At 34.1% G+C, this 18,011-nt stretch overlaps 2 protein-coding genes across 5 annotated transcripts; one reads left to right on the top strand and one right to left on the bottom strand.

The window, feature by feature from the left end:
* Positions 1-684: 684 nt before the first annotated feature.
* Positions 685-8,260, top strand: LOC122567034 (nonsense-mediated mRNA decay protein 2-like). Its single transcript, XM_043725104.1, has 3 exons — positions 685-1,222; positions 5,199-5,373; positions 5,500-8,260. Exons 1-3 carry the CDS (start codon positions 743-745, stop codon positions 5,565-5,567), a joined length of 723 nt encoding a protein of 240 aa, XP_043581039.1. The 5' UTR covers positions 685-742; the 3' UTR covers positions 5,568-8,260.
* A 229-nt stretch (positions 8,261-8,489) lies between these two features.
* LOC122567017 (embryonic polarity protein dorsal) lies at positions 8,490-17,751 on the bottom strand. 4 transcript variants are annotated; one of them, XM_043725078.1, is made up of 12 exons: positions 16,544-16,716; positions 15,701-15,787; positions 15,396-15,619; positions 15,079-15,322; positions 14,864-15,007; positions 14,588-14,778; positions 14,359-14,497; positions 12,069-12,161; positions 10,271-10,430; positions 9,928-10,181; positions 9,686-9,852; positions 8,490-9,610 (listed from the first exon to the last, which is right to left on the bottom strand). In XM_043725078.1, exons 2-12 carry the CDS (start codon positions 15,750-15,752, stop codon positions 9,458-9,460), a joined length of 1,821 nt encoding a protein of 606 aa, XP_043581013.1. In that variant the 5' UTR covers positions 15,753-15,787; positions 16,544-16,716; the 3' UTR covers positions 8,490-9,457. The 4 variants fall into 4 exon arrangements, with proteins under 4 accessions (XP_043581013.1, XP_043581012.1, XP_043581010.1 ...); XM_043725077.1 differs by lacking the exons at positions 8,490-9,610; positions 9,686-9,852; positions 9,928-10,181; ... (1 more) ...; positions 12,069-12,161; positions 16,544-16,716 and adding an exon at positions 17,669-17,751 and having other exon boundaries at positions 12,613-14,497; XM_043725075.1 differs by lacking the exons at positions 8,490-9,610; positions 9,686-9,852; positions 9,928-10,181; positions 10,271-10,430; positions 12,069-12,161 and having other exon boundaries at positions 12,613-14,497.
* Positions 17,752-18,011: the final 260 nt, after the last annotated feature.

The following is an 18,011-nucleotide window of genomic DNA, read 5'->3' as shown; positions in this document are numbered from 1 at the left end:
TTTATTATAGTAAAGTAAAATTTCTTCTACATATTCAGGGATTATCGAGATTAAAAAATATTGCTTAACGTATAAAAGAAAAAAACATGATGTTGATGTATAATGTTCTGTTTATCGTGTAATTTCTTACACAAATGGATAGTAATTCTCTAAATAATTAATTAAATTGACTTGTAATGATCATTGGATTCATTTTTGTTTTAGTTTAATATGAAAAAGTTCGTACATATTTAACATATTTGTAAGATATCTTTCACAAATAAAAATCTTAGAAATGAAACAACAATTCATTGTCGAATTTTCAGTGACAGGTGTGCGTCTGCATCATTTAAAAAGCTTGGCTCTTTTATCTATAGGATAATTCCCGCCATGATCGTTAGAATATGTTACTTGCAATATACATTTTAAAGTAATAATTTTCAAAGTATACAGAAATAATTATTCGTTTCATCTAAAATTTTGGTTTTTCTTTATATATATTTCGATTTCTTTACAAAGGAAATGTTGGAAAAGATATAAATGTTTCGTACACCAAAGGTTATTTGAATCGAGCGACATAGCCTCGAACCAGACGGTAAACTCAGGCCACGAACTCTCGAACCCCTCGTCCTCCGCAGGATTTAATTTTATTTATACGTCAGGTGGATGGATTACGTGGAAAACTTTTATAAGAAATAATAAAAGATTATGTAGTGTTATAACCTTTCCAATTAGGTGCAGTGGCACGTCGCGAAAGGATATTATGATTTCAACCAATCAGGCATTTATCGAGTTTCAAACCCGCGCCATCTTCATTTTTGAACAAAGCCAGGTTGGATATGCTAGAAGCGAGCTGAGACCGGGTAGTAGTCCGCTTTGCGCTATTCGCGCCACAGTCGTCAGTACACGACACTCTCCACTCCTGACTGGTTGGTCTCTGTCTCACCCTCCTTTCCCCTCTTTTTCCCCTCCTCTGCCCCTTGGGTTTTCGCCTGACGACGCTGCTCTCTCGGGCATTTCGCCGGAAACCGACGCCGCGCGAGGACACGGAGTTTTGTTACGTGTACACATTTCTCTATCTTTTTCATCATTTGTAAGCAGACACGCAGGCATCTTGCTCAACGCACGATTCATCATGAGTAGCAAGGAAAATAACGAGGTCGCTGTCGAGAAGGTGACTGAGAACGACAAGGCTTCCGGAGACGCGAAGTGTGAGATCAAAGGAATGAAGAGGCCAGCGGAGGTGAGTTGTTGCGCTTTTCCCACTTCATTTTTTAAGTACCGCTTTCTCGACCTTTTTCACGATTGTACGTAAGCATACACGTACACACGAAAGCACGTACACGCCGGCTTACACCATGCTTCCGCGCCACGCTGCTTGATCACGGCATTGTCTACCATTTCGGTGTCGTATTTATATAAGCCTATGAAAGTTCGTGAACATTCTTCCGATCTGATTTTTCTCCTTACACATTTTACGTAAATATCTGTGTCTGATAACGTGGGATAATAAATTTCTATTCTACTCGCGATATCGTTATATTTTCGTGGATAGACGACGGGTGGGCGGGCAGTCGAGTGGCCGTTTCAACCGACTGACGGCATGGAAGAGAAGATAGGATGCCGGCCGGCATTTTCATTAGACTTCATATTTTTACAATGTTAAAAAACATTCGTTTCTGTGTATACTTCGGAGTGGAAAAATGACTACGTAATTGCGATGTTTTCTTGATGTAATCTGAGGGACGCCATCGTATTTCGCGTGGCTACCACGAGCACGATGGTTCGGTTGATCACCCCTGTTGTTACAATGTCGTCTATAATTACCGATCTAGCTAATATCAGATTCAATATTGTCTTTCGCCTGTATTTTGTTAATGTGAATGCGAAATTCGGGCGGGATATCTGAACTACTAGCGCCATGTGCTCATTTCCATTATGTTTTCGTGTTATGCACTCTTAGAGCTTTCTATAAGTATCCAAGGTTTTGTAAATTTCGTTGAAACTATGGTTCATATTACTTGGCATTCTTTCCACAAGATGGACGCCATTTTTATCTAGAATATCAGTGTTATAGCTAGGAAAAGTGAGCATCCCGCGCATTTTTCCGACCGCCGTTGCTGCCGCCACCACTACCGCTGTCGGTTTCCATTATGGCGCCCGAAACCAAGCCCGCGTTCATTGTGCTCTCTCGCTTGCTCGTTCCGTCTTCTTCCTTCCTCTTCTCTCATTCTCTCTTTTTCGCGCGCGCGCTTATTCTCTCACTCTCTATGTCGTAATTGATCGATAATTCGTTGTAAGAGGGTTAATCGTGTCTGACGGACGATCGATAAACTAACACATATCTGTTTCAGGTCGACGTGTTGCTCTGAAATTGTTTACCGATCTGCGTGCATAAACACCGCGCTGAAGGCTTCCTTTCTCGCTTTGCTTCCCTCTCTCCCTTTCTGCCCGCGACTCTGTCGGCGTTCGGTTCTCTCTTTCCATCGAAAACCCCACGCGCACAGCCAGCAGAGCAACGCCATGTATTATATACCCATGTCTCTCCTGCCTCCCTGTTCTTTCGTAGCATACCGCGTAGTGTTACGAACTTTCGAGAAAACATCGTTGTAATTTTTCATCTTAAATCGGACCGTCACTCAGCACCGTGATAGAAACTGCTTATTTTTTCTTCGATATTAAATTGTACGATTACCATTATAAAAATTGTAAGGTGAAATTCATGGTCGAAAATGCCGGTTATCCACACTTTCGGCCGTTATTGTAGAAAGTCGTGGCGGCGTCTTCGCGCAGCGGCAATAGTATGTCACGTGGAAACCACAACCGTACTTGTTCGGAATAGATTCAAATATTCCCATTAGTATTGTACTTGATAACACCCTTTTAATTAAAATATAAAAACCGTTAGCATTATTTATTTAAATCTTTTTTGTATTTCATTTCAGTTTTATTCAATCATTAGATAGTTTCATAAATGAAATTTATTTTCATTTATGATTGATGCCTTGATGCAAGTAATTACGTGATCACTACGATGAATATTACTTGGGACTCGCAGATTCTATGACGCAAGCGCATATAGATAGTAAAGAACATGGAAGTAAAGAAAAAGGCGGGAATTTCGAATAAGGTTCGGTTATCGATATATTTATTGAATATGAGTAAAAAGTTAATGTATTTTTGGCGGAGAACAATATTGTTCTTTCTATATTTCATTAATTTCTGCGTAATATTTTTGATATACTTATATTTAACCTTCAATTTAATAGTACTATTATTATACAAAATGCGATAAGCGCCTACTTCTTATCTCACTAAATTAGTATCCCATGATTGCATTAGTATTCTCATTTAATGATTCTTAATTTATTTACTTCATATCTATTTAATTTCGTTTCGTCTTGGCAAGCGAAAATGCTTCTGGTAACCCAATATGATCAAATTAATACGTGTTACAGAAGAATTATATAACGATTATTCATGGCATGGCTTACCCGACAGGCGAGAGAAATGAAATGAGTCTATATGATAGGTTATGAACGTTGGGTTATCTGTAAGACCTCGTGATTAGTAATAAGTTGATAGGTAATCGTGTATGCGGGATAATAAACAAAATCGTCATTTCATGACTACTGGCATCTGTACGTCACTGTCGCTTACTGTTTATTGTAAACCACACCGTAGCGTCATGAATGTAATAGCAGTAGCAAGTAATTGCCAACAGATTCTAGTTAAAAAAAAGCACTTCAAGTTTCAGTCATAACACTTAGCTGCCCGAACAACAATGGTTTTTATGACTTACAGGCTTTTTTTTCATCATTTGATTGTACGTGGAGAATTTTGTGTACATGCTATTTACATTTCACCATATCGTCTTAAGCAATATTGTAAAAATATCGTTTATTCTTGTTAGTGAGATTAATAACCATTAATATTTATACGTTGTGCTTAGTATTCAAGTATGTGAAATGAGATATTACATTTCATTTGATAAAAGCATTTGATAATATGAGACGATTACCTTGAGACTGCCCATTCGCGATGATGCTACAATTTTAGATGTACGATGACAAAGAGAACAGTGGAATTTATATACTTCAATATATATTCAGTTTTTTACAATATATAAACATAATATATAAATTATATATATACATATTTTTTGTTTGAAAATCAAAGCGACTCTTAGTTCCATGCACGATATCCGGGCACGCTGCTTCGTATTTCTCTTCTCCCCTCTTTTCCTTTTCGTGTGCTTTACGCAGCACGAACACATCCCCTTCTACAAACATGTATCGTAGTCGTCTGCCAATCCCTACGTTTCTCCCACCATCTAGTCTTAGTCGATTCGACCCTTTGATTGGATGATGCAGTTCTGTGAGTTTTCTATGCCCTCTTTCCTCGTACCGCTGATAGACACGGCGCGTGTATGCTATTACGACAATCCACCCTGGTCACGAGTAATGCTGTATGAACACAAGTTAAGGTACCGGCATTTCAAGGATCGTGTGAAGCACACACTTTACAAAACATTATCGTTTTATTTTTGTTTGTCCGGTTTTAGAATTCGATATGAACCTCTTATAATGACTTATGTTTCTTGGCTGTACATAAATGTAACTTTGATAAGATTGAGCTTTAGAGTAGGCTTCCATTTCAAATATGTACTAAAAATCAAATGTACAAATTATGCACCAAAAGATTGTCACATCAACGAATTAAGTTAGGACAGATTTTTTTGAATACATACTTCTATATTTATCGCTATCATTTTTTTAATTACGCCTACTGGGTTATCAAGTTTCATACTCAGCGATAGTTAACATCGATTTTAACTTAAAAATTTTCCAATGTTTTTAAACTTTTTTTATTAAATGTTTCTTGTCTTCGCGGTTTTCTTTCTCATCAAAGAACTCGCTGTTTTTTGTACCTTCCTGTTTCGCCATATTTTAACGGAAAATCCCCTCCACTTTTCATTTCCTTATGGTTCTTGGCGGGAAGGGAGCCTTCATCCGTTTCCCCTTCTCCTTTATCTTTCGGTCGCTGTTAGGATTCTCTTTATCTCTGTAATTCTACTTCTTTCTAGAATGTATGAATTTTGAACGTATGGCAATGTAGTTGAAATGAGAGAATTATTTTTAACTTCTTTTCAACTGAAAACCTCGAAATAGAAATATTCACCGAAAGCTCAAACATATAATTGTTGTTTTATGTTTTAGGAAAAAAATGATGAAACGAAGAAACAGAAGAAAGAAGAAAATGGTGATGGAGAGGTAGAAGAAGAAGAGATAGAAGAGGAAGTCGAAGAGGAAGAAGAAGTCGACGGAGATGGTGAAGAAGATGATGAAGATGACGATATACCGGAAGGAGAAGAAGATTTAGAAGAGGGTGAAGGTGAGTTGAGGAATTTTCCATTATTTCACGAAACATTATTAATGACATATAAATCTGTGTGCGTCAAGGGAATCGATATCCGTGATTGGATAAAGATATAGTATATTTGAATCCCTTTGTTTATAGACGAAGAGGAAGATGACGCAGAAGGTGAATTAGAAGGAGAAGTAGAAGACGAAGAGGAAGACGCATAATGAAAAAGGAGAGAAGAGTATGTAAGTAAGAAAGGAGGTAGGCACATGGCACCGTCGTCGATCTTCGGCAGTTTTCTCAGCAAACACTTACTCTCATATTGAGTGGTTGGTAGCAATGTTGAATACCCATCGTGCCCAAACCCTATTGCCTCCCGACCTACGAGTAAAAATTGCCACCTCACCGGAGTTGTGGTGGGCTGACACACATTAGAAGCAGCCGCAGTTCTACTGTCTTGGCTCTTCGCAATTCTGGTCGTCTAGCCATCACCAAATGCTATTAGGTAGTTTGAATTAAAACTGTATATTCGTCGTTGAGGAGCTTGTACATGTCGATTCCATTTAATACCTAAGTGCTTCGTGCGCAACCGTACGTTTGGTATGTCGTGTATGTTCCCAAGACAAATTTATCGTTTTATTCAAACCACCTATTAACTGGTATTTGCCGTCATTTGGCTTTCTTCACAGGACAATTTTATAACGGAAACTTATTTAAGATATAAAAAGCTCTATTGTATTTAAATAGTGTAAAATGAACATTTGTGAGTGATTTTTTTACATTTAAAATCAAATTTATGTTTGTAGTTCGACGAATGTCTCTCACCTTGTGCGCGTGATTGATTTTCCTTTTCAACCTATATGTGTATTTGCAATGACTTTGCAAGAGCGCGAGCGGTTAAAAAGAGATAAATAAATAAAATAGATAAAGTGATGCGTAAAGAAACAAAAATAGCAAATAAATAAATAAATACATAAAGCCAGAAGGACATCTCTCGACATTCGTTGTAGATTAAGAAAAATGAAAAAGATTTTGATAATCTTTGAAATCTCTGTTTCGTGCTCCTGTTCGATCCGAGAGAAAAATTAAGGTTAATATAACGCTCGCGCTAGGTAGTGTGGATGAGTACTGTGTGACTTTAACATTGCATAATAATTATACATAATATGTATAAAGTTATGGAGTAAGGAACATTTTATTATTAACGATAATATTATGTAACGTAATGTAATGTGGAGAGGTTGTTATAATTTAGACTTCGAGTATATAGAGTAGGGAGAGAATTTTTATTTTATAAAGCACAGATATTGCAGAATAATGTTTTATTTTTTCAAAGTAAATATTCAATTTGTTTAATACATACGTTTCTTGTATTTACTTAATAATTTTAAAACGAAGTCACGTAGCGCATTTCAAAAATCGTCAAAGTTGTAACGCAAAAGTTATCCTGAGGGTTGAAACAATATTAACTACAACACTCTCCCTATTCGACTGCACTCATTTGATCGTAATTTATTCGTATTTTATGTACTGTGGTTTTATCTTGACTTCATTGTCATGGACTACTCGAGCAATGATTCGTTGACTGTCGCAGAACGGGTGACAGTATTCTCATTATGGCGGTCGCCTGTGCACACGGTGATCAATGTCTTATTAATGACATACCCATAGAATTATTAAAGGTGTCAGATAATTTTTAATATATGAGTTATAGTACTATTCACTGGTTACCAACAATTGAAATATAGATGCTCTTTGTGCTAGAGTCGGTGGATCTTTGCAAATGGAATGGTCCATGTCACCACTTATTTCGGGAGACTGGTAGATAAGAAATGGGTGAAGAGACATTGCGGTTACGATACCATTGTACCATAGCTGCATAATAAATAAAGGTAACGATAATTTGAATGCGAGACGATGTCCCACGTTTTAATGTACAAATATTTTCGAATGAGATAGTTAAATAAAACGCAGTTAGATCAGAGAAAATGATTCGTTCTCGTAAGTAGTAATGGGTTTAACTTCCGAAAACAAATAACAGTAATAGCAGTATTAAAAGAAAGAAAAAAACTGCTATTCGTGGACTGAATTTTGCTACATGGAATCCGAGGAGATGGAGTGGCTTGTGTACACATGTTTATATGATAAACTCAATTTATTCGACGTTACACTGAAAAAAATAAAATTCGAGTACACACCATAAATAACGATGTGTAAAACATAACAATTTATTGTATTGTTTACAGGCCATGTCATCTCCAGAACTCTGTTACTGTACTGTTTTATACACAATCTGCTGTTGTATTTACACGTGTTCACTTCAAGATAGTACTTTGACAATTATGTTGACAAAGAACTATCTTGAAGTACAGGTGCCCGAGCAAAAATGAGTACTTTAGCGTTCATAGTATACAATACATACACTATAAGCATAGGTCCATTTAATTTTATTAATACAATACCAAGCCCCGTTTGCAACATGTTCAAAAGATATGAGGATAGACTTGCGTTCTGTACTTTGAGCTGGAGATCACGGAACTTTTCTATCCTCTAGTACTGCACGCGACTCTGGAAATTATTTACTGGTGCTAACGGGTCTTAAATCAATCAGGCTGAACGTCTAGATACCGTTACATCCCTACGTTTGTTAGGTAAGGATTAAACGAAAGAAAAAAAGAATTTAAGGATCTTAATGAATCTGGTAATGAAACATGTCACAATTAAAGGTACACGAAATCCTAGGCTAAGAATTTGGTTTGTGTGTTCATAAGTCTTGTTCAAACTACTTTTGTACAGGATACCATCGCATCATCACTTTCAACGTAAACAGTAACCGATACCACAGACTATATTTCTGCCCATTCCATCAGAATTGAACTTTCATTGTATTTTTAAGTAAATACATTTTGGAAAACAACAGATGTTTTTTTATTCTTCACGTGTTTGTGAAGGAACGCGTCTTTCCCTATTTATTACTTAATATTTAATCGACAGCTCACTTTTTCAAAGTTAATTTAGACTAAGATTGTTTTTACGTACCTTCTATATATGTACATACAAATTAAGAATTATATGTTGTGTAAATAGTCAAGAATAATTTACAATAAAACATGTACGTAGTGTGTGATACACAGGATAAAAATTACTGAACTCCAATATCTATGTTTATTTACACGTATAATTGTATGTAAAATTATAATGTATTCTTAGATGTAATTGTATATATAGTAAACATATGTACTTAAGTATAATGTTATTTATATCTGATATATACATATTGTTTATTTATAAAATAATTCCTGTAATAATGATTTTAAGGTAATGATACATCGGATACCGGGAAATTAAAACACCATGAATATTATATGTATAAAATCTACGGCAGAATGTAACCGTAGTTATATAATACTAAAATTTAAGGCAAAAGAGTTTAAATATAAATCAACGTACCTGGACGGAACATGTATTATTGAAAATTTTTTAATCGGATATACGTTAGGAGCAGAGCAATACGTTCTGATATTACTCCTAATACAAAATATATATATTTACAAATTTGTAGTAAACATAAATGTGTAAAGAATAAAAATCAAACGTTTGTATAAGCGTACGAGATATAACAGAAATTAATGTTTGTGGATATTTATTTTAACTAAATAATTTGTACGAATATTGCATGCAGATTGTCTTACAATATATTATTATTACAATAATACACTGTATTTTCTTCTATGAAAACTATGAGTTTTATTTTATACAATAATTCATATTCAGACACTTTGCATGCACGTCAAAACATGTAGATTTCAATATACTTTGATCACAGTCACAGCATTTTGTATATCACTTAATCGATAAATATTCCATTCAAGATATTGAAAACAGTGATTTTTAAAAATTATACAAAAATATCAGCAGTGTTTAAAGCTGATTATCGATTAAAGAAGTATTTTACAAGATTGTACAGCAATGTACTGCGATATAATCACAACCAATTAAATATTAATTACATGATACATGTATTCATGCAAAGAAATTTTTGTTTAGAGAATGTTTATATAACATGTTTTTTACAATGTTATCAATATCAATATCAATAAAATATTCAGCTGTTTCAGTCGTTAACTTCCCGCGTTGGTTTATACATATTATTTAAAGTGCACAGTTCCTGAATAGTGTTATTAGTAATTCTTGTAAAACTATCGGTCATGTTATTACTTTCTTCGATGTTGCTTGATCCTGTGTTTGTCTCTTTGTTCGTTTCCGGCTAGATTTAATAAGGGATTAATTTCTCACTCATTTGATACTATCACATGATAAGCAGATTTGTAATATACAATACCTTGGTAGAATCTGAAATGGATAATCCACTGGATAAATTTTCAGAAAGAGCGGTATCAAAAGCGGCGAGTTCTGTCGAATCAAGTTGATTAAAACTTAAATCAAAACTGTACTGTCGACTGTCCATATCTAAAACACTTGTGACATCTGCCCCTTCCACTCCACCTGCTATATAAATTATTATTTCAAAATAATGGTACAATAATGGATTGATGTAATAATGTGTGCAAATACTTATACTACCAGCATTGTCCAACGATTGAAATTCTTCGTGATAGTTTGATGTAACTCTGTTTAACACTAATTGTTCTTGCGGGTGTACTTGTAATATGTCATGTACATATGGAAATTGTTGTTGTGCATACGTTCCGGTTGATGGTTGTTGTACGATATGACTGCTTGTTGATTGATATTGCGGTGATGGTTGTGATTGAATAAGTGCTGAGTTGTATGGACTGTACTCCATCGGCGATGCACGACCTGGCGATACTTGTGGCCTGTATAACGTATTGAAATTTTTTCAGATCCATTGTTCTATACACTATCTTATTTTTTAAGCAATAGTTATAAAAAATCTCTGAATTACCTCAACGTTTGCATACTAGATTGCGGTTGTGGAGAAGTGGTTCCCATAGAATATAACGGAAAGGATCCTCCACTTCCGACTGAGCCTCCGTACAGAGATTTTTTTTCTGATTTGACGATATTAAAATTGTATTGGATCGGTTGATTTAACGCTGCAGCATCTATAATTGCGATAAAACAAATAAATATCTACTAACAGGAGAACAATTAAAGCAATACAAGTTCGTTATTTTGTTACTTACTACAAATGAACAACATTTGTCTTATAAATTTGTTAGATTCAGTACAATTTTTATTATGTTAATTTTGGAACACGATATTTTAAAATAACATGATAAAATTTATTCAGAAGAAAAATGCACATTATGATTAAAAAGCACATAATTATAAAAATGTAAAAGTAAAAATGATCAAATTACATTTAAAAAGCGAAATTTTTAAGTGAAGGGGAAGGATCAGTTATAAAGAAGATGCATGCAATTTTATATATTTTCACTCCAAACGTCACTCTATAAAAATTGAGTGTCTTGTATTGTAATAAAAAATACAGTCAATATTGATTAGCAAATGTCAACAAACTAAACTAATATTATAATATCGTACCTGAAAAATTTGTTTATATAAATATCATTCTTTTAATCTGAAATTGATTGGGAGCAGAATAAAAACACGTCATTTTCATTATTAAGTGATGTATATATGTATATATATAGATTGATATATTCTGTATATAAGTCATACATTTTTTTATATAGATATAGCTTTTTTCTTTTTCAAAGCAGTTTATAAAAATCTCTATTGCCATACAAATATTGCACATAATTTCTATTCTTATCATTATATTGCTGAGTATTTAAGTACAATATTTTTATACGAGAGCAGAATACTTGCGTATTATTCAAGTTGTACAGCCCGTTTTCATAATATGTTGCGTTATCGCTAACAATGTAAGTATTTTTGTCATCGCATTAATGGATATAAAAATAGTATCCATTCGCGTAATCATCATTAATAATTACAAAAATACAACTTTCTTTTTAAATGTACAAAGTCACTGCCCTCCAATCATTCAAGTACAAATTCCAAACGTTTATATAAAATACGTTCTTAAAAAAGTATAAAACAAGATTCTTCATCAGTGCGTGAAAATATATATAGATATATATATGTATATATATGAGTATAGTATTTCTTACGATGAGGATTCGAATCCATGAAAATACATATATCACTATGCACAGCGGAAACTTTTCATAATTCTTTTAAGTCAATCTTTTGTAATTTTAGGCACTATTGTACAAAATTTTCCGAGTAAAATATATCATCATAAATATAAGATTCTTAAATTTGAATGTTTCCAGTGTGCAAAGAGATTGGATTAATTGTACAGTTAGTATGACATGATTTAAGGGCGCTGAAACATAGATATTTCGACAAATGTAAATTTGCGATTTGTAAAAATACAGTAAACATGTTCCAAATGTACAAGTTAGATCAAATTTTTGGAACTTTCAACAAATTTCCTATATTCATTACAACAATCATTACAACAAATCGGGCTAATAACCCCATTCAGAAAATGCACAACGTATTGATTGCTGGCATCACTGAGACAGCTTGCCTTCGTTTCTTGCATACAATATGAAATAAATGTAAATATGAAAATTAGTTCCAAAGAAGTAAAACGCGTAAATGTGGTACAATGTATTCTAAACAATTTTGAAGATTCGACGACGCCAATGACAAACCCATTCCCATCAAAGCTGTAGAATTGAAGACAATTTGATAAAAATACTCACGCTTCTCAGCTTCTGTCTGTACATGCCTCAAAACTAGCGCATTTGGGCTGTTATTAAATTTTTGTCGCTTTCGCCTTAACGAACCAGGATCATCTATAAATGATTGTACATTAACCACGTGATTTACAAACATTATTATATCAATTTTTTCTGAAGGCAAAAGGGCTTACGAGCTTCACTTCAAAATTCCCTACCACTGAAAACATTACATCTGCACAATTGATTAAATCTTTGGTATAAAATAACTATGAGTTACAAACAAATAAAATGTTCTTCATATTATTATTATAAATTAAGTACTTATTCTAAAACTAGAAACAAAGTGGTACTTATAACCTTGGAACGCTATTAAAAAAAACTTAACAATTTGTCATAAATAATAAAAAGCAATGCGCAAGATTAAAAATATAAGTAGCAACACTGTAAAATTTGACTAGAAAAAACGCTAACCCTTTGACAATAAACAACGAGTATCAGCTGAGTTTATACTTCAGCTACTTTTTAGGATGCATATAAAGGGTTATAGAAACATAATAACAATTTGTACCCTGACTAGAACAGTATTGAATTTGTTTCAGAGTGTTTTAATCAAGATAGCACAACACAGATTTATCATATATCCTCTTTTCGTAATAAATTTGAAATATATAAAATGCATCTCTCTCTTAAGGACGCAAGCACATTCAAGTTACAAGAATTTAAGATTTGCAACTGCAAATCAGCTTCATTCAATTACAATGCTTTTCGCTTCTAAAAATGTATTATTGGAGAAAAATGTCACTCTCAAATGGTAGTAGACTAGAAACAACACTATTAAACATTCAAGCAAATTACGTTTCTTTTTTTTCAGAATAAATTTTTCCACCTTCTACTGGACTATAATAGAAGGACATTTCATCAAATTCTGACACAGTTGCATGTGGTGCCATAGTAGTATACAATGCATAATGTTCAGCTTCTGTTAATTCAATTCCATATGGTGGTGTTTCGTCGCCTTCCAATTTAAGCGATTTAACGCTATTAGTACTTATTGCACCAGGTCTTGAAATTTGTAATTGTGGGCTAGTTGGAGTATTGTTTGTTGTCAAATATGAAACATTTCCTGTAGAACACAAAGGTTGACTATTTTCTTTAGATACATTCGAAATTGAGTCTTTATCTTTCTTTGCTTTCTTGGCGAACAATTTTGAAAATAGTCCTTGTTTTGAGTTCTTAGTTAGAGTAGCAGGTAGAGAAGGTAAAGTTTTATTTGGTGCTTCAACGAATGACTCAGATGTCATATGAGAGGATATAGGACGAGGTAGAAGAGGCATAGAAGGCATTTTGCGGATTCGTTTCGGCGGTAAAGGCGGTAATCTCTCTTCCGTTTCCTGCGTTCCATCTCTCTTCGTAGTTACTGGAGGAGAAGGACAAGATTGATTAACATCTGCTTTTGGTATACATACATCCTCATACTTCCTCTCGTTCGGTAAATCAATAAATTCAATAGGATTTTTCATAGCCATTTGTAAGCTGGTATAAGTTTGATTATCGCAAACGTCAATATCCATAGATTGATCCGTTGTATTCTGTTCAATGGCTGCTTGCACTAACTTTGTATGTGTATCTGCATATATTTGATCTAATTCAGCTACTTGTGTCAATAATTCATTGAAAGACTTATTGCAATCCTCTGTTGTTTCTGTTTTAAAATCTGTTTCATTATCTTTCTCCTTGAGACACATTTGACCCTTTTGCACCCATTTTCCCACTTCCGAATAGTCGAACCAATCGGAATTATTTTTGGACATATCTGTATTCTGCTTAAATACACACGTGTTTTCAGCGGTACTATCGGATTTAGTACGAGTTAAAGTTCCCGAATTGTCATCATTCATTTCTTTGTCTATATATCTATTATCAATTTTGTACATTCTATTTATTTGTTCATTTTCTCTAGTTTGTTTCTCTTCATTTATTGGGATTTCGTTATTTTGATAATCGATAATAGTGCTTCTAATATGACTTACATTTTGTGAGATATTTTGATTCATTTCTATATTTCCATTACAAGAATCTAATGTATTTTTCACGTTATATAAATCATTTAAAGCGCGTAACGCAGAAATTTTGTTACTCGATTTTTTTACATTGAAATCATCATTATTATTATACTCATCGACATTACGCGGAAATTTAGGGGTAACGTTTGAAAATAATGCCGATTCAGTGGCTAAGATTTTACTAAATGTACTATAATCTGTTTTCTTCCTGGCAAATGCTTTCCGTAAAGACCAGAAAGCAGGCCTACCTGCACCAAGAGGTAACATCTGAAAAGGTAATGGTTCGCTCGTCGCACCATCCGACGGTCTTTTCAGTTGAATGCATATTTGCACCGGTTGCTCCACTTGCTGCATGCGATATGTGGGTGTTTTGAATGCAATTGCTGTCTATTAACATAAATCAAATTTAAATTAAATGAAGATGTATAATATATACAACACGCAACATTCTACATAAATGTTAAACATCGTACATACTTGCTTATGTACGTGAACGGGTTGAAAATCACCAAATCCTTCCCAAATCACTTGCCCCTCCTTCTCCTCGAAAAATCTAATTTGTATATCTTCCTTTGCAACCTTCTCACATAATAAAATCATTTCCATACCACCAGCGACCGACGCATTAGAGTGACTGAGCTTGCATATCACAAGATCTGACATTGCTTCTGAAATATTTAATTATTTAAAGCAAAATTAAACAATTAATTTTCCTTTGAAACTGAATATAACATGTAATTAACTTAAATATACTTTTATCAAATATAGGTTCAGATACAACTGGTGGTAATGGCACATTGAATTTTCCTTTTTGTCCTCCTTCTAAGAAAACTTGAAAGCACAATCTCACTGCATTTAGATCAATACTAGTAGGTTGTCTTTTGTGTTCGAAGCCAGCTATTAGAAAATGAAACATAATTTGTTTTATGTCAAACACATTTACATAAATCTACTGGATTTCAGCTTACTTCGAAAAGGATCTACACGAATTTCCTCTCTTATTTTAAGTGCCTCTTCAATATCCTTTTTCTTAACACATTGAATACCAAGATTTGCAAATGTGACTGTCATATTTTCTGATGAGACTTCTACTGTACATACACCACGTTTACATGCTTCCTTTCCAACAAGATTATGAGGATGAGGTCTGTGTGGTTGATCTTTTGTTACACATGATACTACAACTACAGCTCGACCTTTATATCCAACTATCTGTAATAAGTATTATTTATTGTCATATCATACTAATTCCAAATATATTCTATATTTTGTTCCTACTACTTACTCTTATACTAGGAAATGTTTTGTTTTCTGGTGTACTGTTTATTCCTGGTATACTACCAGCCGATCTGCCTTCACATTCATAGCGAAAACGTAAAGCTTTACTTGCTGGCTGTTCTATTATTTCAACATATGGCAATAACCTCCCAGTGTTCATTTCCAGTGGCAGTTGATCCTCCTTTCCACTACATTCCACAAACCCAGGATCGGTAGTTTGGATGACTTCAACTGTACCAAAAATCTTAGGTATAGTTTGAAACATTTAATATGAAAATTATATAAACATATAATAAAATTTTCAACACTTACTGACATCACTTATATTTATATTTCCATCACTCATATCATGGAATTGTTCCATGCCTCTTACTGTTTAATGCATCGAACAGTAGCCATCTGAAAAATAAATTCTGTTTCAACCTACATTGTCAGTTTGTATGAAATAATACCTCTACATTGTCTTTCATTGTTGTTAAAAAAATTTATTGAACAATTTTGTTGAAATAACAATGATTATAAAACAATAAACAAGTCATAAAAATTCTCTTTGCTGCCTGATGTGTGTTTTCAATGTTTTATCAAAGGAGGAAAAGTAACCACATGAACCAACACTTCACAGAAATTTCGCAGCATCGAGCAAAAAAGAATTTCGCGCGCGTTTCGTTAAAATAAGAATAAGATGACAAGCCTGAAGAACGATAAATACCTAGAAGAAAATGAAACAATAGCACAGAGGAGGAGGTGGATTGCCAGATCGATTTATTCGATGTAAAGAAAATCGAACGTTCAAAAGCGTGGATCGCGCATCTTGGCGGAAAATATATATTTATGTTGCAATGTAGGCGGTGATTGACGCAGAATGTGTTACACGTAATTTTTTATTAGTATCAGCGAGAAAAATAAGCGCAAGTTAATGATCATGGATAGAAGTTTTGTGTTAAACTTCTAGCCAGCGGAACGACAGCTGTTCACAGGTATAGTTCCAGAGGCACTGCACACAAGTGTCCCAAGTCCCAAGGGAAGAGAAACGAGAGTAGAGGGCAAGGAGGGATGCTACGCTGATCCAATCATTATTTTGGGAAAGCCTAGGTTCGTACAAGCCGTGCAGCTATAATTAAACTATCGTAGGACAATGTGACGAGAAAGACTTGCCTGCAGTTTGATCAACATAGTAAAGCACTTTCGAATCTGAAAGCACGCGCACTGTTTTGAATAATTTTCTTATCAAGAAAAATTTGCGTCTCTGAGGTTTCTTTGATAAAACGCACACTGAATGCACACCGCTGCGGTAATTTGAAAAAACGCGTTTTATTTTTTAGATCAGCGATTAAATTCCTTTACTCGAGAAGCACTGCTGCGCACACCATTTGCACGCAACATAAAAGCGTGCACGGCCGTGACTAGAAACGAGACTTAACGCGGAACAACATTTCGTTCGGACTTTGTATCAGTACTGACATGCTCGTTGCTTTCAATGGTAGGAGCAGAGCAATGTACGCTTCGTGGATACGCGCAAGTTCGCGTACTCTGATGCTTCTATACTCACGGCCCACAGCTAACACTCGAAGCGAGTGAACGCGTGTCGGCATGTATAATATGGCATGTAACTACGTTTCGTAGTTACTTCCTCGAAATCCATATATCGATGACGTCGAACACTTTAACATTTTATTCTTGATGTTCTGTTAATGTTCTTCATATTATGTTTCATACAGGTTTCATTTATTTTTCTCGTATTAGACTCGTAGATTGAAGATTATTAACAGTTCAATCATTAGATAGAGTGTTTTTTGGCACGAACGTGATAATATTGGACTTAAAATAAATTTATGTCCATGGTTCATCGGATTTATCCTGTAGTAAATTAAAATTCAGGAACGTAGATAGGTTGCTAGTGCCTAGGTGCTTAGTGCCCAATGACTCATGCAGACACGTCACATAATTCTACTTTATCATGTGAAATTGTAGAGCATTAGGTAATGAATTTATTTGAAGTTATATAAAATATTAGTTATCTGAGTTATTGAAAAATATTATAATTATTACGAACAAGTATCGTATCGTGTTTTACAATGTTGTTTATATTCTAAAAATCATGACTTTTCTTCGATCCTAATTGGTATCGTTTAGGATTATTTTCACAAATTATTTATTAAATCGTAGTACTATGTTAATTTAAGCTTTTACCAGTTTTTGCAAATAAAGTGAGTTGTTTATAGTTTGCAATTATATTGTAAATCAGATCTATACATTACATAAGTCTTAATCGCTCCTTACATTCGTCGTCGTAGGTGTACTCGATTATGCAATCCTACGTAGTACTACATCCAAGGTATGAAATTGTGTGACAATTTATATACTGTGAAACACAAAATTAAAGAAAAATTGTTAATATATAAAATTGAAAATTATAAAGATATAAAATCGAAGGGGAAAGCATATTATTTTGGGGAGAATTGTAAGAAATATAATCTTTTACTTTATCAAAAATATTACATAAATATGTCTGTACACGTGTTACACATACATAGATATATGTACACATATACGCATTGCTATCGAGAGCGATGATGCTTTTCTGTCGCATTACTCTCGCTTATTACGTCTCCATGACAAGTAT

Source organism: Bombus pyrosoma, linkage group LG4 (genome assembly GCF_014825855.1).
Source record: "Bombus pyrosoma isolate SC7728 linkage group LG4, ASM1482585v1, whole genome shotgun sequence".
Lineage (NCBI taxonomy): Eukaryota > Metazoa > Arthropoda > Insecta > Hymenoptera > Apidae > Bombus > Bombus pyrosoma.
The sequence above is the reverse complement of the archived record's forward strand: the minus strand, read 5'-3'. Positions and strand labels throughout refer to the sequence as shown.